Source organism: Ovis aries, chromosome 23 (genome assembly GCF_016772045.2).
Source record: "Ovis aries strain OAR_USU_Benz2616 breed Rambouillet chromosome 23, ARS-UI_Ramb_v3.0, whole genome shotgun sequence".
NCBI classification, from domain to species: Eukaryota; Metazoa; Chordata; class Mammalia; order Artiodactyla; family Bovidae; genus Ovis; species Ovis aries.
This window is the reverse complement of record NC_056076.1, coordinates 41,735,229-41,758,326: the sequence shown is the minus strand read 5'-3', so window position 1 is coordinate 41,758,326 and position 23,098 is coordinate 41,735,229. Positions and strand designations below refer to the sequence as shown.

General features: G+C 47.6%; 1 protein-coding gene and 1 long non-coding RNA gene across 11 annotated transcripts in view; one reads left to right on the top strand and one right to left on the bottom strand.

Moving 5' to 3' along the window:
* Positions 1-23,098, top strand: part of LOC121817758 (uncharacterized) — a 74,157-nt gene that overhangs the window by 31,072 nt on the left and 19,987 nt on the right. Inside the window, exons 3-4 of the long non-coding RNA XR_006057812.2 lie at positions 17,473-17,684; positions 21,099-21,357. This is a non-coding gene — a long non-coding RNA (uncharacterized LOC121817758). The remainder of the gene's footprint in view (positions 1-17,472; positions 17,685-21,098; positions 21,358-23,098) is intronic.
* The window catches only part of MTCL1 (microtubule crosslinking factor 1), a 111,712-nt gene continuing 104,210 nt past the window's right edge, over positions 15,597-23,098 (bottom strand). For 6 of the 10 annotated variants that reach the window (XM_042239550.2, XM_042239553.2, XM_042239554.2 and 3 more), the window contains 2 exons: positions 21,534-23,007; positions 15,597-16,730 (listed from right to left, as the gene is read on the bottom strand). In XM_042239550.2, coding sequence (XP_042095484.1) covers positions 16,536-16,730; positions 21,534-23,007 — 1,669 coding nt within the window. In that variant the 3' untranslated portion in view covers positions 15,597-16,535. Of the gene's footprint in view, positions 19,042-21,533; positions 23,008-23,098 lie in introns of all 10 variants that reach the window. The other 4 variants (XM_060405232.1, XM_060405235.1, XM_060405233.1 and 1 more) reach the window with 2 other exon arrangements.

Genomic DNA, 23,098 nt, shown 5'->3' with positions numbered 1-23,098 from the left:
GGAGTGGGGTGCAGGGGCAATGGTGGCCACACCCCTTGCGTGTCACTCAGCAATGGCACTTTACTTCCGAAGTGGTCTAGGCTTCCTCCTCAAGCATTCCCAGTTGTGGAACTTTTCACTGGCATCCCCTAAGACTGTTTCTTTGCAGCCCACAGCAGTCCTCTCCCCGAGACTGTTCTCCAGATTTCACACTCTAGCATCCAGTCCCTTTGCACACCAACAGGCACCCTTCCCAGGCTGGGGCGTGCAGGGCTGTGGCACAGACCGGTTTCTGGGCTCTCCTCTCATAGCCGCGAAGTTCCTCTTCTGTCACAGCTGATCTCCCTGCTGGTGAGCAGTGAGCGGGCTTCTCTGGATGCAGGAACCTCTCCTTTGCTTTAGCTTCTCCCCTTGGGTACAGGTCCCATCCCATTTCTTCCTCACTTTTTCTTTTTTTCATCCTACCCAGTTACACAGAGATCTGTTTTGTTCTTTTAGGTGTCTCAGAGCTTCTGCTGGTGTTCAGCTGGTGCTCTGTGAGATTTATCCTTGTGTAGATGTGTTCTTCATGCATTTGTGAGGAGAGGTGAACTCATGTCCTACTGTTCCTCCACTCTCTGGACTCTTCAACCCGCACAATTAACATATTATTTACCAACAGAATTAACAGATTATTTACCAGAGACATATCAATCAGCACATCAGTTGTTAACCCCGGTGTTATTGACCAGATATGTATCAATACATTTTTAGAGAGTGATGCAATTGACATCACTGTGCAAAGTCATTAGAGCTTAAAATTCATCATGGGTCCCTTACACAATTTAGGATTGTTGTTATCATTCACATTTTGCTCCATTAGGTTTTTGCTCCAACCTTGTGTATGTTATAAATGCAAGGTTATGGCCATAAAATTTTCAAAAATGATGCATCACAAAATTTTGAGTGAAGAATTTTTGCTTTGAGCAACATATATACTAATGTCTCAGAAGATGATAGTTCTTCAGAACGTAATTCTGACTCAGATAGTGTGAATATTAAGACAGTGTGAACAACAAAAAGACAAAAAACCACCTTAGTGATTGATTCTGATAAGAAAAGTGAAAATGAGACTCACAGTGCCGGAGAAGACATTACAGGTGTGTCACGCTTAACTACTGAGTGTGATAATCTGCAAAATGTTAGTGAAAGAACAGAATTAATTTTTGGCTTGCTGAAATAAAAATTCCTGGCCACAGGCGTTAGTTTCTGTAAAAATCCCGTGGTCAGTAGTGAGTTAATAGATTAGACCTTGGAGGGTAGTGATCAAGACAGGAATGTATTTCTGTTTATGTATACAAATATGTCCATATTTATATGCCTTATATTTCCTGGAAGACTTTGAGAAATGGGCTTATTTAAGTGGATCACCTATTTTTGACCAAATGCCATCCCACAGAAGCACGCTGCTTGACACATGTCAGCACATCACTGCTCTTGGCCCCAGGCTGCCACAGACACTGGTGTCTCTGTCCTCAGTCACCCTTGGCGGCTGGTGCAGTGGTTCCAGTTTAGAGCAGCTTGTTTGCAAACTCCTGTGAGCCAGCGCTCATGGATTGTCCTGCAGTAAATCTCCATGTGTGTTGATGCTGTAGCAAATGCCAGCTGGGCATCTTCTCTGTGTGAAGAGTCTGGTAACAAAGCTGTCTTCCCTGTGAAGCCCTGTGAGTGGCTTTATCCTGCTTCTGTGACAGGCCTAGCCCCTAGCAGAGTGCCCTGTACCTGGGAGAGGTCATCTGTCTGTTGACTGGCTGAATGAAAAGGACCAAGGAGATGGCCATGTGTGTTCAGGACTAAGGAAACTGTCTGTTGGAAGGTCTCTGGGTCTGAGCTCCTCATGTACCCTCTGTGGGGCTCCATCAATCTTCTGTGATGTCAGAGGCTTGATCTTCTGTACTTTGTGATGTCACTGCTGAGCCACCTGCCCACGGCCACGCCTTCCCAGGCCCTGTGGCCCTCAGCCTGTTCCTGTCCTGTCTAGATGCTGTTCTGAACAGATTTGCTGTGTCTGTGTCTCCTCCTCCCAAGGGCAGCCCCATATCTGACGTGACTCCTATCCTGAGTCCAGCAGAGTGGCCAGTAGGGTGGGTCCTCACCATGTGTTTGCTTAGTGAATGCGCAGCTGCAGAGTCTCACCAGGGGCCCCAGATGATGCGTGGATAGGAAACAGATGCCCAGTGAAGTCTTTTTGGAGATAACTCAGAGATGCTGCTGAGGGGGTGGTTCTGTGCTGAGCTGGGGCAGGGGATAAACAGTGCAGGAGCCGAGGGCTGGGTCAGATGACCCAGGAGCTGGTTCCCCTCTTTACGGCCTGTGAATGACCTAACCTCTCTGCTGCATCCGAGAGATGCCTCAGATTGTTGTATTAAATGAGACAATACCGGGAACATGGTTAATTACTGTTATCATGTTTATTATTAAGTGAAATTCCTAGCTGTGTTAGGCCCAACCAATAATTGTGGGGCCAAGGTGGAGGAAGATTACAGATTGGAGGCAGAGGGGAGACATGAGGTTTCTGATCTCTCTCTTCTGGTTATCAGATCCTTCCCCTGAAATAGCTCAAGGTCTGCTTTTGCATCACCTGGAGATAGGGTGGACCCTGGGCCTCTGAGAGGTTCCGGAGAGAGCAGTTCATGGTGTGGGATGCAGTTGTATAAAGGGCCGGAAAAGACTGCAAAGGGAAACAGGCACTAAGGAGGCACCTGGATCCTAACTGTATTAAAGGAAAGATGTGAGTAACAGCACTTTGTGAAACCTTGACTTTGTATGCTGCCTAACTATTAACAATTACAACGTGCTTATCCTTCTGTTATAAGTGTTATGCTGGGCAGTGGGTCTTTTAGGTTAGAATATATTTCTTAAATTTTAATGTACTTCTAATCCTAATTCTTTTAATTCCCACGAGCATTTCTTCAGGGTGAACCATGCTGTGCTTGGTGGTTCAGATGGTAAAGAATCTGCTTCCCTGGGTCAGGAAGATCCCCTGAAGAAGGGAATGGCAACCCACTCCAGTATTCTTGCCAGAGGAATTCCATGGACAGAGGCATAGTCAGACACTACAGAGCAGTTAACACTTTTTTTCTACTTTTACATTGTGAGTGCACTGTGAGCTTATAGAGAAGAGGGCCCTGCCTTTGTGAGGCTCACCACCCACTGTGCCTGTGAAGCTATAGAATGTTAACTCAGGTTCCTCGAGGCCGGGAAGAAGTCCCCTGAACGTCACTTCACGGCCGGTGGCAGACTGGAAGAGGCTGGGAATATATAAACTAGCCTTCTGGGGCAAGCACGCAATGACCTACCAGGCCTGCCCCCGCCCAGGCCGTGTGGAATGTGCTCCTGCTTGGGGAAGGGAGCTCAGGCCATTTTAAATGCAGAGGAAGGGAGAGGGTTCCAGCCTCTAAGGCATATGCCTCATCTATTGGATCTCCTACCTGGAGCAGTGACTCAGAACCTACTGTATGCTTTGTTGAAATGCCAGAGGGACGTCCTCACCAGCTAAGGTGCTGCTGCCCCTGAGTGTCCTCTGTGAGGTGTTGCTAGGCAGCAAGCTGAATACCTTCGTCATGGTCCAGCCCACAGCTCCCTTTCAGGTGGCACTGTCCACAGGTGCTGACCAGGTATGGCCATGACTGCCACAGAAGCAGTTTGCTGCCCATCTGGTCTCCCAGGTGGTGACTTAGTGTTGGATTGAACTTCCAAATTGGTCACTAGCCGCTTTATGAGCCTCTGTGCCTTTACTTCAGTGTCCCAAGTGTCATTTTAAAAAGGCCTGCTTTGTTCTGGCTCCTCCCCTAAGTGGGTCAGAGTAAATTTAGACAAGATCTTTAATGGCTCTGAGAATTCAGTTCAGTTTGGACTTGACTTTTGAGGACACAGAGTTCTCAGGGGGAAGATGTTCCGGTCTTATTCTGAACCTCTGCTTTAACCAGTCTGCTCTGATTATGACCTCCTTCAGGACGGAGGTCAAGCCAACAAGGAGGAAGTGACAGGAGAGGTCCACTGTGGCCTGGAGAGCAGAGGCTTTTTATACCAAAAATCCCTCTGCCTTCCTGGGACGTGCAGCCCGTAGCCCATGGGGGATCCTGCCTCAGCCAGGCTGCAGCTGCTCCAGAATTCCTAAAGGGAAACAACTTCAGGGACTAAGGAATGTCCTTGAACCTGTTCACATCATTTTGCTAGCAATAAGAAGTCAGCTATTCATATCTGAATAAAGTGTGAGGAGATGATGGACATGAGAGGAGGTGGGCTCCACGCCCTGTCCTCCCCACTGCCAGCCCACCCCAGCCAAGCCTGGTGCTGCCTCCGCCAGAGTAATGGTGTCAGCTCTTGCTCATGGAGTTGTGGGCTGGGACAGTGCCCAGATGACCCCTCCTTAGTGACAAACACGTTTTAAGTAAACCACTTCTATGGTCTGCTCCGTGGCCCCTTCAATCCATGATTCTGTGTTTCTTCACTTGGGCCAAGGTGTTACACTTCAAGTGTAGCAGTGCTTTAGGCAATTTCCCTGCCTTCTCCGCCATCCATTGCAAATATAAATACAGTGTCACCATGCCTGAGTTCCTCCTCCTCATCAGTTACGTCAGAAAGGACACCGCATGAACAGCAGAAGCAGTGGTAGGTGACCACTGCGTTTGGAGAACACCCTGAGGAAAGAATTCTGGTCCGTTTGATCAGGAAGCTCCCCTGGAGAGGGAAATGGCAACCCTCTCCAGTATTCTTGCCTGGAGTATCCCAAGGACAAAGGAGCCTGTAATTCCATGGGGTTGCAAAGAGTCGGATAGGACTTAGTGACTATCACTCAGTCAGGTCGCTTGAGGCTACTCTAAACCTTGAAAAGAAATGAAGTTGGTAACATTCAAGACGTGATTTAATCTCTCAAGGTCCAAGACAGAAGCAGCTGGACTGAGACGGGTCAGGTCTGCCTGACAGCCTAAGCATGTCCCATAGCAGGACCAGCTCAGCCCCACTCGCTCTGCGGGCAGGCTGTGCGGGTGGGGCCCCTGCAGCCCCTCTGCTCAGGGATGCCCGGGCTGAGTCTGGCTTCCCGGTGCCTTTAACTATGACATGAGGACATTCACCTTGATTTCCAAGATTGTCTGTATGAGACAATGCTGTTTCTAGAACAAGTGTCCTCTGGCAGACCGTGTGCTGACTCAGTGTCGCCTCTCATCCTCACAGCCACTTTGTGAGGTAGGTGCTGTGATTCCCACTGCACAGAATTAGAAAACCAAGCCCCTGGCAGGGTGAGGACCGTGCCCACGACTGCACTGTGCTGTACCCACGTTTCTGACCCAGCCCCTGAGCTACATGTGGTTAAGATGGGCTCTTGAACAATGCTGCAGAATAGAATTAATACCAAAGGGGATTAATTCATTAAAAAATTCCAGTGCCCAGGTCTCACCTCAGACCAATTACATCGTGAGGTCTGGGGCAGGAGGTGGGGATGGGGTTTCTGAAGGCCCCCGGGTGACCCCAGTGTGCAGTAAGGTTTGGGGACGTCTAGGTTAAGCACTTCTGCTCTACTAGCATTCTTAGTTCCTAATCTTGGCTGCCCACACCCGCAGGGGACCATCTAAGTATACTGAAGGATGCGCCCACGGGAGTCTGATTTATTTGATTTGGGAAGGGCCTTAAGTTACCCCGGGCGACTCTACAATGCTGTGAGGCAGAGACCATTGTGTGAAGTTTCAGGGGAAGCACCCTCTGAAAATGATTGCCATGGTTAAAATTATATATTAAATGAGGGCTTGGTGAGGACACTTCTATAGTCTTTTTCAACGTGCACTTGTAATTCCCTAGGAAAGCCACTCTTCACCTTTGTCTCAGTTTGCTGGCTCAGGCGAGGAACTCTGTCTGGACTTTTCCAGCAAATGTAGCTGGAAAGAAAAGGGAAGGGGCCAGGAAGCAGCGTCACTGGAATATTCGAGCTGTTGCTTGTGCTTTATCCCTGTAGTCAGTTAAGTTCAGTAATAATGTCTATCCTCTGAGGTAAAGGAACTGAAAGTTTTGTTCAGTAAGAAAATAATAACTTTGCATAGCTTTAAAATCTGAAGTAGCAGCTTTGTATGCTGTGAAAATTTAATCTCTTTTTTCTTAAAATGTGTGCTTATTTTTTATTGAAGTATAGTTGATTTATAGGATATTTCTGGTGGATGGTAAGGTCATTCAGTTATATATATGTGTGTGTGTATATGTATGTGTATGTAATTATTTGGATTCGTTTCCATTACATGTTATTACAAGATATTAAATATAGTTCACTGTACTATACAGGTCCTGTTTATCTATTTTATATGTTAATATAATTAACATATAAAATTAATATAATTAATGAATATATATACAATATATAATATTGTATATATAGTAATCCCAAACTCCTACTAATTCATCTCTCCCTGTTTCCTCTTTGGCAACCGTAAGTTTGTTTTTTATGTCTGAGTCTCTGTTTTGTTTTGTAAATCAGCTCATTTGTATCATCTAGATTCTACATATTGCTGATATCATATGATGTTTGTCTTTCTCTGACCGACTTAGTATGATTCTCTCTAGGTCCAGCCATGTTGCTGCAAACGGCGTTATCCATTCTTTTTTTATGGCTGAGTGATGTTACATTGTGTATATATACCACATCTTTTTTACCCATTCATCTGTCAGTGGACATTTAGATTGCTTCCGTGTCTTGGCCATTGTAAATAACACTGCTATGAACAGGGTGTGTGTTTCTTTTCTAATTATGATTTGGTTCAGACCATAAAGAATCTGCCTGTAATGCAGGAGACTGAGTTTGATCCCTGGGTGGGGAAGTTCCCCTGGAGGAAAAAATGGCCCACTCCAGTATTCTTGCCTGGAGAATTTCATGGACAGAGGAACCTGGTGGGCAACAGTCCACTGGGTCACAAAGAGTCAGACTGAGCGACTAACACTTTCACTTTTCCATATATATGCCTGGGGATATATATATGGGGTATATGTATAGGATTGCAGGATCATGTGGTAGCCCTATTGGTAGTCCTATTTCGAGTTTTTTAAGGAACCTTCATACTGTTTTCCGTGGTGGCTGTATCAATTTACATTCCCAGCAAGAGTATAGGAGGGTTCTATCCCACACCCTCTCCAGCATTTATTATTTGTAGGTGTTTTTTTAAAGGTTTAAATTTTTTAAAAAGATTTTATTGAAGTATAGTTGATTTACAGTGTTGTGTTCATTTTTTCTGTGCAGGAAAGTGACTCAGTTATACATATACATACATATATACATGCTCACACGCATACACACATTCTTTCTCACATTCTTCTCCATTATGGTTTGTCACAGGATATTGAATATAGTTCTTTGTGCTATACAATAGGACCTTATTGTTTATCCATCGTATATATAATAGTTTTCATCTGCTTATCCCAAACTCTCAGTCATCCTCCACTCCCTGTCCTCTATGAGTCTGTTTTTGTTTCGTTGATTTGTGTCATATTTTAGATTCCACATGTAAATGATACGTGGGATTAGTCTTTCTCTTATTTACTTCCCTTAAGTAGGATAATCTTTTGGTCCATCCTTGTTGCTGCAAATGGCATTATTTGATTCTTTCTGATGGCTGAGTAATACTCAGTTGTATAAATGCGCCACACCTTCTTTATCCATTCATCTGTGTCAGTGGACATTCAGGTGGTTTCTGTGTCTTAGCTGTTGTAAACAGTGCTGCAGTGAACGTAGCGGGTACAGGTATCTTTCCTGAATTACAGTTTTATCTAGGTATATGCCCAGGAGTGGAATTGCTGGATCATATGGCAACTCTAGTTTTCTGAGGAACATCCATAGTGGCTGCATCAATTTACATTTCCATCAGCAGTGTAAGAAGGTTCCCTTTTCTCCACATCCTCTCCAGCATTTGTTATTTGTAAATTTTTAAATGATGGTCATTCTGACTAATGTGAGGTGGTACCTTGTAGTTTTGATTTGCGTTTCTTTAATAATTAGTGATGTTGAGCATCTTGTCATGTGCTGATTGGTCATCTTTGTGTGCTCTTTGAAGAAATGTCTATTTAGGTCTTCTATTTTTTCATTGGGCTGTTTGTCGTTGAGTTGTTTGTATATTTTAGAAGTTAAGCCCTTGTTGGTTGCATCATTTGCAAATATTTTCTCCCAGTCTGTAGATTGTGTTTTTGTTTTGTGTATGATTTTCTTTGCTGTACAGAAGCATTTAAGTTTGATTAGATCCCACTTGATTTTTGCTTTTATTTCTGTAGCCTTGGGAGACTGAACTAGGAAAATATTGCTGTGATTTGTTGGAGAATATTTTACTTACATTCTGTGATATCTTGTCATATATTTAGGTCTTTAAGCCATTTTGAGGCTTAAAGAGGCTTTCTTTTGAGGCTTTATTTTTGTGTAAATGGTGAGGGTGTGTTCTAACTATTGATTTACATGTGGCTGTCCAGCTTTCACAACACCACTTGCTGAAGAGACTGTCTTTACTCTGCTGTGTATTATCATCTCCTTTGTTGAAGATTGTAGATATGTGGGTTTATTTCTAGGCTCTCTGTTCTGTTCTGTTCATCCATGTCTGTTTTTATGCCAGTACCAGGCAGTTTTAATTACTATAGCTTTGTAGTATTATAAGTCTGGGAGGGTTATACCTCTGGCTTTATTCTCTTTCCTCAGGATTGCTTTGGCAACTATGGGTCCTTCATGGTTCCATGTAAATTTTAATATTATTTGTTCTAATCTGTGAAAAATTTCATGGGTGATTTGATAGGGATCACATTAAACCTATAGATTTTTTTAATAGTATGGCCATTTTAACCATATTCATCTAGTCCAAAAGCATGGAATATCTTTCCATTTCTTTGAATTATCTTCAGTTTCCTTTAGCAATGTTCTGTAGCTCTTAGTATGTAAGTCGTTCACCTTCTTGGTTAGTTTTATTCCTAGACATTTTTTGATGTGATTTTAAATTGGATTTTTTTAAACTTTCTCCTGATATTTCGTTACTGTAAAGAGAGGCAACAGGTTTTTGTATGTTAATCTTGTGTCCTGCTACCTTGCTGACTTTGTTGATCAGTTTTAATGGTTTTTGTGTGGAATCTTCAGGGGTTTCTGTATAGACACCATGTCTTCTGAATATAATGGCAGCTTTACCCCTTCCCTTCCGACTTGGATACCATCTATTCCTTTTTCTTGCCTGATTGTTGTGTCTAGGACCTCCAGTACTATGTTGAATGGGAGTGGTGAGAGTCGGCATCCTTGTTGTATTCTGGAATTCAGTGGGGGAGCGTTCAGCTTTTCATTGTTGAGTATTATGTTGGCTGTGGGTTTATTTTATTATGTTATGTCCCCTCTATACACAGTTTGGTGAGAGTTTTTTTTTTAATCAAAAATGGATGTTGAATTTTATCAAATGCTCTTCCTATGCCCATTGAGATGATCATGTGTTTTGCTTTTTCATATTATATATGCATTCCCATTTTTTGACAGTTACTCCAGTCAGGATGGGCTAAGTTGTGCTGCCTTAATGAACAGTTCCCAACTCTCAGTGGTGTTACTGCACAGGGACTTATTTGTTCCTCATGCGACAGTGGGTCTGTGCATGGCACCACTCAGGGGCCCAGATGAAGGGTCAGTGGTCTCACAGCTGCTGAGGCAGAAAAGCAACATAGCAAGTGGTGTATTGGCTCTTAAAACTGCCAGCAGAAAGTGATGTATGTGACTCTGGTTCATAATTCATTGGCAAAAAGCTATGCCTAACTTCAAGGGAAAAGGGGGGTGATTTTTATAATGTGCTCAGAAGTAGGTGAACTAATCATGATCAGTTCTAGTGACTACACAACAAAATTCATGTCTCTCATTTTTACTGGCACTGCCTTGAGAATGCTGGCACCTGTCTGGATTCTAGCTCACAGATAGGCATGAACCACAAGAAGGCAGTGCCAGTGCGGCTCCTGGCGTCGCTGCTAACACTTCAGCAGTGAGAGTCTTTTAGTGGGTCAGAGTGACTCTTCCTATGAAATGCCATCGTGGATAGGTGCCTCGGGAGGGGTGACTTGCTTTTTGGCTAGGGCAGCCCTTACTATGAGATTACTGTGTTGAGGTGGATGGCAGGGTCCTGGAGGTCAGGATGGATGAGCTACTTTTTCACCCTTTGCTTTTCTCTCCAATAAAGCATAGCATCATTTCACATTCAGTGAAAATACCAGTTCAAGATACAAAAGTAATTGAAAATAAATTGGAACCTCTCTTCAGAAACTTCAAAGGAGTATTACATGTACAACCTAGGCAGTCCTTCTGAAAGTTCTCTTTCTCAATCTATTTCCTCATTGTTTCCTTCAAGACTCTTCCCAAACAAGTCAGCATGGGGTCTTCCTAGACCTTGCTCTCCACACCCCGCCCCCCCCACACCCCCTCTGCCCCAGCCCTGGGCAGAATCAGTCCTACGTCTGTGCTCACTCTATACTTCAACATACTATTACAGCACATATTATATTGTTTTATAATGTGACATTTATATAATCATTTTACTTCACAAATCTAGTCTTAAGTGCTTGACAAGTATTAGCTGCCCAACCTCATACCTTACCTATAAGGTGATCATTGTTTATGTTGTAGAACAGAAAACTCAGACTCAGGGGGCACAGGTAATTTTTCCAAGGGTGTTTGGGTAGACAGTGGTGAAGCAGGGCTTGAGCCGAGGTAGTTGGACACTGTTGACCAGGAGATAAGCCTCATGGGAGCAGGTGCATGACATTTATGTTTGAGTCCCCACAGGTCCATCCAGCCTCTGGTCACTAGGAGTGTTTTCTAGGTGAAGGAGCACAGTGTTCAAACCTGTGGATGGACCATAACTTGTTTAGCCTGTTTCCAAATTTTTGTGTATAATTTGTGCTGTTGTGAATCTGTTGTATAAATTACACTGATGTCACTGGAATTATTTGGGGTAAATTCCCCTAAGTGAAGTGACTCAATAAGTATAATTGCTTAGTCATTCTCCAGAAATTTGGAACTCAGAATTTATAATTCACCATCTAATTTCAGATGCATCCATTTCATCATACTATCTTCAGCACTTTGTATTTTAATCAGTTAAAATCACCTGTATGGGGAAGACTGGAGTTGATGAAGAATGAGTGGTGAGTTGGTTCCAGGATTACTGTGGGGATTGTGAAGTTTGGATTCCTGGTGCCCTGTTGAAGTTTATTAGCTCACTAGGAAGTTACAGAACCTTCTGTCTTTGAAATGGACTGGGTTCATTCAGTGTAATGGACAGAAGTGAGCCTAGAATAAACAGAGTTGGCTATCTTTTTGTTCCTGTCCAACTTTTATATTATGTTGTGCAGTGTTTATAACTGGGTGCCTCCCCAACCCTCCCACCCTATCCAAATACCCAGAGTCCTCTGTGGTCCCCTTATAAAGACAGCTTTAAAGAGTAGGAACCCATTCTTACTAAATGGCAGATAACTGACTATAGCTTAGAAGTGCCAGCTTCTTTTAGGAGAAGAAGGAGACCATTGAAACAGAACTGGAATGGGAATCTTGTGTGATTTTTGTGCCCAAAGTGTAGGGGGCTAAGAGAGAAGCCTGTTCTTCTTGATCCAAGGCCACTTATAGGGCTGCTGGCTCAGCCTGAGAGGCAGCCTGAGAGCCAGTGAGGGCCTGGCTCGGTTTTTATCTGAACAGCTGCGGTAGATCCTGGAGTGTGGCGGTGGGCCCTGTGGGAGCCTCAGCAGCAGGTCCTACAGCCCAGCTCTCGATGAGTGGCCTGTGGCCAGCCTGGTGGCATGATGCTAATAATAACAGCAGCAGCAGAAACCCTGGAGCTACCAGTAAGGCTGCTCTGGGTCAGCGCAGCAGCCATTTGTCAGGAAGCCTTCATTCTGGCCCGACCTTATCCTCACATCACAGTAGTGTTCTAGAAAGTTCTTTTCTTCCTTGCTTAATAGCATTCCATGGATTTCCCCCTGACCTAGTGTAAAATTCCCTCCCTGTGTACTGTGAGGCCTCCCTCGCCCCCTCAGGTCACAGTACCCATCCTTCACTTCCAGGGACACACAGGCTCAGCTCTTCATCACCACTTTTCACCAGCTACGTCCTCTGCATGCCTGACAGCTGCTTCTTGTCCAGACCTCAGTTCATGGGGTCTCTCCCAGGGAAGCCTTTTAGCTCACTGTTCTCCATCACACTCACACCTGTTTACTCTGGTCTCTCATCACAGGACATAAGCTCTGAGAGAGCAGGGAGCCTCTTTCTGTTTTGTTTGGTCCTGGCTGAAAGTTGCTGTTGGCAGATCTTAGTACAGGATCTTGCACATAGTAGGTACACAATAAACCTTAATCCTTACATGCCCTGGGAATTATGTATTATTGTTGCTATCACTCAAATGAGTTTTAAAGAGATGGCCTTTAAGATTGCAGTCCTTTGTGTTCAAACCAGGATTCAAATCCAGCTCTCTCTAGTCTGAGTGGAGTAGCCCAGAGTTTACTAAAGACTGATGTTATCAGATTCGCTTAGATGGCCAACTTGCTCATGACTCAGCCTGAGTTCTTGCTACACTGGTTTCCAGTGCTGCCTCAAATAATGGTGCTGAGAGGACTAAAGGCAGACAAAGCATAAGGATAACACATACTGGTGGCCCCAGGAAATGACTGTGTTAAAGATACCGCAGTGCCTCAGATTTGTGAATTGACTGAGTGGATAGGGAAGCCTGGCGTGCTGCAGTCCATGAGGCTGCAAAGAGTTGGACACGACTGAGCAACTGAACTGAATGTCCTGATTATTCATCGTGGCTTGCTTCCTTTTGGGGAACCACCAAGGCTATTTAAGGTGAACAAAGCATTTTCTTTTGTTTAAAAATGAACAGATAAAGAAAATGTAGTAATCTATATAGTGGAATATTATTCAATTCTGAGAGTACTGACAGGCTGCAGTGTGGGTGAACCATGACAACAGGCTAGGTGAAAGAGGCCAGATATGTTCACACTGTGATTTCATTTACATGAAATGTCTTGAATTGGCAAACCCACAGAGACAGAAAACAGATCTGCGGGTGCCAGGCGCTGTGGGGAGGGACTGCTTAATGTGTATGTCCTTGTAGGGTGATGAAAATGTTGTGGAATTAGACAGTGGTGATGACTGTACAACATTGTGAATGTTCCAAATCCCATGGGATCATATACTTTAAAATGGTTTTTGAAACACAGTTAAAATCCACAACTTAAAAAAATCAGTGAATTAGAAAATAGAAAATGATAATTGCACTTCTCAGCTATTTTTTGGATGGAATAAATGTGCATAACTCTGACAAGCTCAGTAAAGTGAGTGAGACACAGATGTGCTAAAGGGAATTAGAATAATGATTCGCACAGATATATATTTTTAAAAGACACATAATCCTGAAAACCTTAATGTAGCAAGGACTGGGCAGGGCACGCCTGGTGGGTGTGAGGACTCTGAGCTGGCTTGGAGGAATCTGCTTCTGCCTCTTTGTTTCGGACATAAGAGCAAATTGCACATGAGGGACGGTGGGTGGGAACGAGAACAGACAAGCAGCTGTGCTTTACCCACTTAGTGCCTCACTCCATTTGGATGGGAGTGTAGAAACTAATTTCATCCTTTTGTCCTGCCCATGCAAAAGTTGGAGTGGTTCCACAGTAGATGGATTCAAGAATACATATGCCCGACCCTTAGAGAACTAGATGGTCAGAGGGGCTCCAAACCACTTTGGAGGCACTGGTGCGGCTGACATGGCTCTGTCCCTGCAGGCTCTCCTCCAGCAGTGACCACACCACTGCCTGGGTGCCAGGTCTTCATCTGCCCCTCCCCACACCTCTACTCCTCTTCCCCGCCCCTGACAATCTCTCCTGCCTTCCCAGTTAATCGTGCTCTTCCTCTCAAGTCCAGCTCAAGCCCCGCTTAACTTAGGATTTACACTGTACTATCTCTGTATTTTGTTTCTGTGTCTGGGACTCATCTCCAGGCAGAGAGCAGTTCTGTGGTGACCAGAACCTCTCCTTGATTCCAGGAGCCCCCCACCATCATGTCCAGGCTTTCCCCCCCAGTCATCCTTTCTCTGTTCTCACCACCCTGGTGGTTTTCCTTTGCTGGACCAGTCTGGTGGTGACAATCTTAGGGTGCGATGTGTAAATGAGAGCAGACCCATGAGAGTCTTCATTCCTGGGACTTCTGTTGGTGCAGCTGCTAAGATATCTTCTTTCTCTCGGAGTTGCTGAACTAGTGAGAGCCTCTAGGGGCCAGGGCTGCCAACTCTTAGGATCCTGTCTGAGAACAAAGCCGCACAGGGAGGCTTTGATGTGTGTGTGTCCAGATTGTAATGGCGCTGGACGCTGGCGCTTTCCCAGTTATGAGCACCGGCAGCTTGCCTGCTTGCTTCCAAGTGGAAGTGTTAATGCGCCTCCCATCACTTACGGTGGGCAGAGGCTGAGCGGGAAAGAAATTTGTCAACTTGCAGTGCCTCTGGGGTTAAGTATTTACCTTTTGCATTAAAAATTGTTACTGTTGTAAAATACATGCAACACTCACCTTTTAGTGGTGTTTAAGCGTAGAGCTCAGTGGCATTAAGTACATTCATATTGTTGAGCAGCCGTTACTTCCATCCATTACCAGAACTTATCATCTTCCCAAACTGAAACTCTGCACCCGTTAAACACTAACTATCCTCATTCTTTCCCCAACTCCTGCTCACCATGACTTGGTGTATCTATGAATTCGACTACTGTAGGTACTTCATGTAAATGGAATCATACAGCATTTGTTGTTTTTGTGACTGGTTTACGGCCCTCAGCATGCTGTCCTCACGGTTCATCCACACTGCAGCAGGTGCCAGAATCTCCTTGCTTCCTAAGGCTGAGTAGTGTGTGGATGAACCATTGATGGATACTTGGATGATTTCCACTCTTTGGCTACCATGAATAAAGCTGCTGTGAACGTGGGAGAACAAATGCCTGCCCAGTCCAAGGCCCAGCTTTCTCCCTGGGCCTGCACCCAGTGGTGGGATTTCTGGGTCACATGGTAACCGGTTAACTCCCTAAGGAACTGCCAGGCTGTTCTCCACAGCTACTACAGCAGGCTCCAATGTCCAACCTTTTTTTTTTTTTTTTTTTTAATATTTAATGGAACTGTGGTTTTGCTGGGAAAAGAGCTTAAGCCATTAGCCCATTTGCTGCAGAAACATTTTAGCTAGAAGCTTCGGCTTGAAGCAGTTCTGTCTTCACCAGCACCATTCATAAACTCCTGGTCTGTCAGTCTGACAGCTCAGCCGCACTTCAGTCCAGGGTGGAGCTGGCCTCTCCCACCTTCCAGGGAGGGGAGTGGGCAGGCACGTCCTGACTGTGGGTAACCTGTTTCCTCACACCCCCTCACCCATCCATTTCGGTGTTTTTAGCAAAAATGAAGTTGCCTTCTAATCCTAACATACTGTTGCGGAGAGGCTGCAAAGGCTGTTGTGCACTCACAGTGCATCCCCGTCAGATACATGAGTGGCTGTTTGACTCGCCGTCCCCCCGCGTCCTCTCTCCAGCCATTAGGAACTAAGGTGGAGGGTGCTTGAGACAAGAGGTTGGGACAGGTGCTGTTTTATAAACACTTTATTTCTTCATCATCACCTCATACAGATGCTGAGGTACCACCCTCTCTATTTGGTATGCTCGTGACTTTCTGTGGTGTTTTTCCTTAAACAAAATTTGGAGTAAACACTGTGTATTGCCAGTTAGTCTTCTAACAGTAATTTTAAAATGCATGTTGTATCATCAATGCAAGAAGACAACACCAACAGTACAGTACGAGGGGGTCACACAACGTCATGGCGGGAGGGGACTCACGGAGGTGGGTGAGACCACAGCAGGGGTGTGGACATGCACCCAGAGGCGTGCGGGTCAGCAGGAGCAGGCAGCCTTGCAGCCCAGCCGTGGCCTCTGTGCCTTTCCAGATGCTGCCATCTCTCCCTCTAGGACAGAGGAGATGCCTTGTCTACTGGCTTTGTGGTTTTTTTTCATTATGAAAAGTTCACTGAATTCAACAGGCTGAAGCATTTCAAAAATTCTTAAGAAACAAGAACACTGACAAAATAAAATTAACTTAAAACACACTAATTCAACGTGGAAATCAACCAAAGCAAAATGTTAACAGTGCAGATTTAACAGATAGGCAGTCAGTGTTGCGCGTGAGGGTGTTCAGAATCTCTTATAATGTACATCTTTAAAACTTTCATTTTAATTTATTTATATCATATTTACTGTTTAATATACTTTGTGTAAAAAAGATGGAGACAAAAATAGTTTTCTGAGCTATGAAAAAAATTAAGTTCTTACAGGCACATTTACTGTTTCATTCTAGAAACATCTCAGGTTCATAGGTTGAACATTCAGCAGCTGTGTTGTTTTTTTAAAAAAAACATTCTTTGACCTTGGAAAAATCAGATCTCTCCTTTTGGGGCAGAGTTCAGTTGATGACAAAGGTGTGATTATGCAAATTACAGTGAATTATTCCGGATAATCCATGCCAACCTGCATCACACGTGCGGCTTCTCCCCCGGTGGCTCCTCATCACCGAGCTCCTCCAAGGAGGTGGGTTCTCCGGGTGACGGAGCTGGTGAGGCAGTTGGGGGATGTGGGGCCCAGCGGGACGGAGGGCGACGGTTTGCTGGTCTCTCGGGCCTGGAGAAGCAAGGCTCTAGGGACGGAGCGAGTGCAGAACAAGGTAGTTCCTTCAGAGTGGAGGAAGAGAAAGACAGGATTATGAGAGGGACCAGTCCTCCAGGAGGGCATGCCCCCCACACAGACTTCTCTCAGACAAGTGCAACAGCCCAGCAGGTCTGAATGCTAATACACACATTGCTCACGGAGAATATGTTAAGAAAGACTATGAATTCAACATGAATGACCATTGCCAACAATCACGGGAAGATAGCAAATTGTGATGAAAATGTGGCATGAGATGGGTGTTAAGTGGCTTTGGAATTGGGCTGCAGCAAACGGAAAGGGGAGTCAGAGGGGCGAGTGGTCGAGTGGTCTGCATGGCCCCGTGGGCCTGTTCCCGCCTGGCCGTGCACGTCATTTGAGCCTTCTGAAGCTTCTAGTCAGTTGCCGTGGCCAGTCCTGGGAGGCCAGCCTCCCTGCACCTTGGTCTGTGGGCACCCGCAGAGGGTCCCAGGATGCCATCCAGCTGCATTAGCAGTGGGGCTCACCTTCAAATCAGCTGTGCTGCTGCTTGTTCCAGGTGGACTGGCACTGGGTGAGACCCCCACAACAGGGATATAACACTGCAGGCAGAAACTTGGATGGAGGCAGTTTTATCTAATGACTCTTAACTGGCAGCCGCATCAAAACAGGGGAGCCCGACTGCGCTTGTGCTTCTGTGGTCCGGGCTCCTGCACCTTCCAAGAACCCTGGGGCTGGTCACCTATAGTATGTCCTCTCAAGGCCACTGCTCCTGTTTTGGTTTTACAGACTGTTGAGCCACTCATCCTTACTGTGCAGCCAGGACAAAGGACACCCAGACTTGGGATCTGTGGGCACAAAGGTGGGGCAACTGTGGCAGGAGGAAACGAGTTGTCTACCCAGATGACACCCACACAACAGGAGGCTGAGGAGGGAGACCACTGTTGTGAAGAACATGGACCAAGGACCCTCAGAGCCACTCCAGAAGGACCACTCCAGAAGTAAGTGGAGGGATGTGAAGAGATGTGATGAGCACAGCAGAGACCAGACGAGGAGCATGTGGCCAGCAGAGTGAGGAAGAGACAGGAGGGAGAAGGTGTGGGCAGAGCACAGGAGGGTGGGGAGTGGCTGCTGCCCGGGGCCAGCAGAAAAGAAGCACTGACACACGATGATGCTAATGTTGCTAGTTTTGGTGGCTTTTTACATGACTGCAACCTTTTAGGAGCCCCAGCAGCACAGCTCTTATACTAATGGAAACCATGGCAACCAGAGATACCTTGCCTATGAAAACATGTCAGCACCAAAACAGCAGAAATAAAAGGGTATGGGGTACAGCAGATGAGAAGTCTGCTACTGCTCGGGGTCTTTGGGTGTCCCAAGAGGTGTGTGTGGTGGGGGTAGATTGCTGGAGTAGGTTTTTGGACAGCACTGTGGCCCATTTCTTCTAGCCGATGCTGAGTGACAGGGGTCTGTTTGTGCCACCTCTTCACTCGCATTTGTGCATTCCTGCAGAAAGAAAGGCTGTGTGACCATGAGTTAAGGGGACAAAGTTCTCCTTCATGTCACACCAGCACTTGTGAGCAAAGGATGCTCTCTTTTCCTGAGAAGCCCCTGCAGTGGAATAAGTAAGAATTCAACACACCTGGCCAGTGCCAACACAAGGGGGAGACAGTAATGGGGCTCTCGTCCTTGGAGCTACCTCTCCTAGAAAGGGCCGCTGTAGCCATTCTGTCATGTTTCGTGGGCCACATGCTTGGTCTTTGAGAGCTGGGTGAGTTTAAGGCCAGCAGACAAGGGGAGGTAACCATCCTTGATCGGAAACAAGGCTGGTGTTTTCTCATGCTCCTCGACCGGGGCTCTGAAGGTGGTTCTGCAGTTTTGGGGCAGGAATGACTGTTGTGTGTTGACAGAGTAATCGAGCACTTGGTCAGTTGTAGTGACCCCTGGAAGGTCAAGATACATTTGTATTTCTTCCCTCTAGTGTGGTTGTTGAAAATAGAGGAAAGCTTCCTGCGTAGCACATGGCAGTGCACACGCGCTGCCACAGTGTCAGTTGTCGGTGAGCAGGCGCAGACCATGCTCTGCTCAGACCCTGCAGGCTAGTCAGTCCCCGCAGCCCAGTGTGCCTTTACTGCACAGGAGAGGAGTCTCTGCACAGAGCAGTCAGCACCTGGCAGGGGGGGCGGTTTGTGGGGGCACGTGGGCCTGTTCAGGCTGGCCATCTGGCCCTTCATATGGATGCTGGGCCAGCCCTGAGCTACACAGCAAGCTCTGTAGACAGTGGAAAGAAGGAAGAAAGCACTTACGGAGTGAGGCGGGCTAGAGTCCCCAGGGGGCAGTTAGTAAGACAGTTTGGTTCTGGATAGAAGAGACAGACAAAAGAAAAGAAAAGCAAGTAGGTTGGAAAGTACTTTAAAAGAACAGCAGTAAAGGTTTAAAGTCAACAGGCCCAGACGGCAGCTCCAGAAATGGCCATCCAGAGAAGTGAGGCTCAGCAGAAGTGGGCATGTAGGCCGGTCTCTGCCCAGCCACGCAGGAGGGGCCTCACGACAGCAGCCTCGCTTCTGCTGCCTGTCCTCCTGTTCTTCCTGAGTTGCCCCGTGGCACAGAGCATTTCCAGTGCCCTACAACTGCTGGTTTTGAAACAGAGCCCATTAAACAGCGAGACTGGCTTAGTCACAGTGACCAAATGACTGAGGCCCAGACTGAAACTTTCCCTTCAAATTTTCAACTGAGACATGCCCAGATTCTCCTCTCCCTCTACCCTCGTCCTCCTGTTCACAGCCTCTGTCTGCATTCGTGCTACGACTCCAAGAGAAACAAAGGAGCAAGTAGCTTGTGGGGTGAGCATGAGAGAGGGGGAGTTTCCTGCAGTGCCCGTGCCTTGGGGTCACCATGAGCACTCAGGGAAGATGCCCCATGGGCTTAGAGGAGGGCAGGGTGGAACAGAACTTGTTCTGTGGAGTTTGGAATGAAAACCCAGAACTGCCACACCACCCAGAGAGGGGCTCATTTAGTAAGACAGCTCAGGTGAGGAATCATGCCCTGAAATCTAGAATAAGCTATTTCCCAGAGCAAAAGGAAGACGACCATGATATCTCAGTACTGCCCAGGGAGCTCCATGCCAGTCTGAATCCCTGACACTGGCCCTGGGCCCCCTTTAAATCGGCTGCCACCTTCTCCAGTAGCAAAGAGATTTTATGGAGAACCAAAGAGTGGGGCATGGCTCTGTGCAGGTAAAGCCATCTCTGTGTCTGAGTGGTGTGATCCCATTATTGAGCCATTTCCTTTATAGTCTCGCATTCATTTGTGACTCAGCATTTTTAGCCTCCAAAATGAAACCTATTTTGTCTCTAATACAAATGAACACTGCAGCCAAGCCAAGTAATGCTCTGGGACCAAGATCTCAGTCCCAGGAGATGGGGCACTGTCCCTGCTAGCTCCCCTGCAGCAGCAAACCACTTACCTGAGGGTGGTTTAACACCCCCTGAGGGAGGGGTGGGGTGACAGAAGGTACCATCTGTCACCTGAGAACAGGCAGCCTCCTCCTCAGAGCACACAAACAGCTTTCCCACAAAGACATACCTCTGCCAGGCGTAGGCCACAGACGATCACTATTAGGGTGAACCGCATAGCACTGCCGTTTCTGAAGGTCTCTGGCAGTTTCACATGGTTTCATCTACTTCAGATTTAACTCTATTTTGAATTACACTGGGAAGCCACACATTGCTTATCCCTCTGTGGGATGTGTGGATGGTAGGGGCCTCAGGTGACACAGAGAAATACGCCTCTTCCCCTCCTGAGCTTTCCTCTCCTCACCTGTGCAGCTGGAGCTGCAGGGCCTCGGGAGGGAGCAGCCAGGGAGCTGGAGGGTGTCTCTGCGTCTCACCTCCGCCATCGGCTGACTGGCCTGGAGAGTGCCCGTGGGTATCTGGACTCCACTGTTGGGGAGGTTTTGCATCTGGCTTCCTAGTGGGTCAGGCCTCCCCCAGGTCTACACACAAGGGTGTCTGACTAATAGCTGGAAATGTCCTCCAGCCCCACTATTTTCATGCCTGGGATTATCATCTGACTTTGTTTATTTTGCTCATTCCTGCCGCAGAAACAGGAATTGATTTTTAAGTGGGGTGGTCCAGTTATATCACATGTGGAACTGTGAATAACTTTAAGTAATGTGTGATAATATTTAATTTAATGTGTGGTCATAGGTAGCATGATAACAATAGGTGAGGTGTAAGGGGGATAGTGACAGTAATCTAGTTGTGTGAAGGCATGCTGTTGACTTGATCCATTCGTCTCACCTGGTTTTACTGCTCTGAGAACTCTTGCACACAGAGAGGGTAACGGGATCTGTGAGACATAAGCGTGCTCTCTGCACTTAAGTCAGCACTGGGACCCACACATTCTTCTTGTAGGTCTGACAGGAGGTGTCCTGTGTCCACCCTGTCAAAACCCTCTCATCCTCAAACACACAGCTGGAGCAGAAAGCCTGATGCTGTGCACACACGATCCCAGGACACAAACTCATACAGAAAGAGGGCAAATAAGACCTCAGGTGAAAAGCCCAGATCAATAGACAACCGTGGATCACTGAGCCAGAGCAGAGGACCCGAGTCAGTCCCTGAGCTACTCAAAGACCACCATCTCCTTGTCTTCAGAGGAGCACTGAAGGTGGTAAGATGAGTTTCTCTTCTAAGCAGCAGGTTGTGACTTGTGTTCCTGCTTATTCTGTCCTCCCAACACCCTCCTGAACTCAGGTGACCTGGTACATAGCCCCAGGGTCCCCCTTGCCCACATTGAGAAAGACCAGTGGTGGGGGCATGGTGGGGGGAAGACTCAACCTCCATTACCTCGATGGACCCTGGCTCGGCCTTGACCGCTGTTTCTCCCATGTGGTTGTCACTGCTAGTATTCGTGGGGCTGTAGGCAGCCTGCCTCCGCTCCTCCTTTAAGGCATGTTCCAACAGCTTCCTGTGGAGGATCCGGGCCACGTTCTCGGTGAGTGTGTAGCCAGGGGGAGCAGATAAGTCCTGCCTCAAGGGCGTGCCCTCTCCCCCCTCCTCCCTGCATGTCTCTGAGCCACCCCCAATGGGGCTGGGTGAGCGGCCCCGGGAGCTGGGGCTGGTGTCCTGGCCTGGACCCAGCTCCGGCCGGGGCTCGGCCGACCGGGACCGACTCGCAGTCCGCACCCCCTTCTGGAAGGGGTCCTGCACCACGGGGCTGTGGTCAATGATGCTGAAGAGGCTGGAGAGGCCGTCGTTCATGGCGGTGTGCACGGGGCTCTCACGCGTGGTGGTGGAGCGGGCCCAGGCAGACTCGCCGCATCCCTTCTGGGCCAGCCCCGGGGAGGCCCTACTACTCGACTGGTCCACTCTGGGAAGGGGCTTCCGTTGCAGCTTGGGAGACCCATACTTGGGGGAGCAGCATGTGCGTTCAAACTTAGCCTGCACCTTCTCGATGGCAGGGGCCACCTGCCTGTTCCTGAGGCCACGGGAGGGAGAGGATGCGGGCGTGGCGCCACCTCCTGCCTTGGGTGTGAGACACTTGTGTGGGCTGCCCCGCAGGGCTTCCGTCTGTAGGCCCACACTGATGGTCTGGACGGTCTGTGTTCCTGTTGTCCGGGACCCATTGGTCTGGCAGGCCGTGTCCTTGACCAGTGGCTCCCCGGGGCTGGAGCAGACGGTGCTCCTGACTGAGAAGGCTACCTCCTTCATATCATCACTCAGGTTTCTGGGCATTTCCAGGCTGTGCAACGGGGAGAAGCTGAGAGTGCTGTCGAGGGGCCGGAGTCCCCCCTCCGTGTAGTCTCGGGGGTGCCTGGAGGGGGCACAGGGCCACCTGCTGAGCACATGTTCAGAAGGGCTTCCCTTGGCATCCGCAGGGCCCCCTCGGACCCTGCTCTCGCCGACCCCTGCCACAATGCCATCCAGCCTCCGGATGGCAGGTGGGCTGTGCAGCCCCCTCCCCCCAGCCTGCTCAGCACAGACGAAGTTCCGCAGGGGCTGCTTCTGGCAGTGCTCGGGGTTGGTCACGGTGTCCGTGGTCAGGGTGATGCTTGTGGTGAGGTACCAGGCGGCATCAGAGAAAGGTTCGGTGCTGGCCTCGGGCCGTGTCCGCCCCACCTCGGTCCTGTCCGCCCAGGGGTCTAGAGGCCTGTCGTCCCAGCTTTTGCTGTTGAACTCCTCGATGTACTTGAGGTCATCAGGGGACAAGGGTGGGGTGACGTCCTCCTTGCTGCATGTGGGGGGCAGGCCCTTCTCTGGCAGGAAGGGAGAGCCATCCATCAAGCGCTGGAACTCAGACATGGACGACACAGACACGGCCCTGGGGAAGGGGAGAGGAGCGGTGTGAGCTGTCACCAGCTAGGGAGCCATGGCCCCGAGACCCCCAACCCAGCACAGCCCACGGCCTGCCC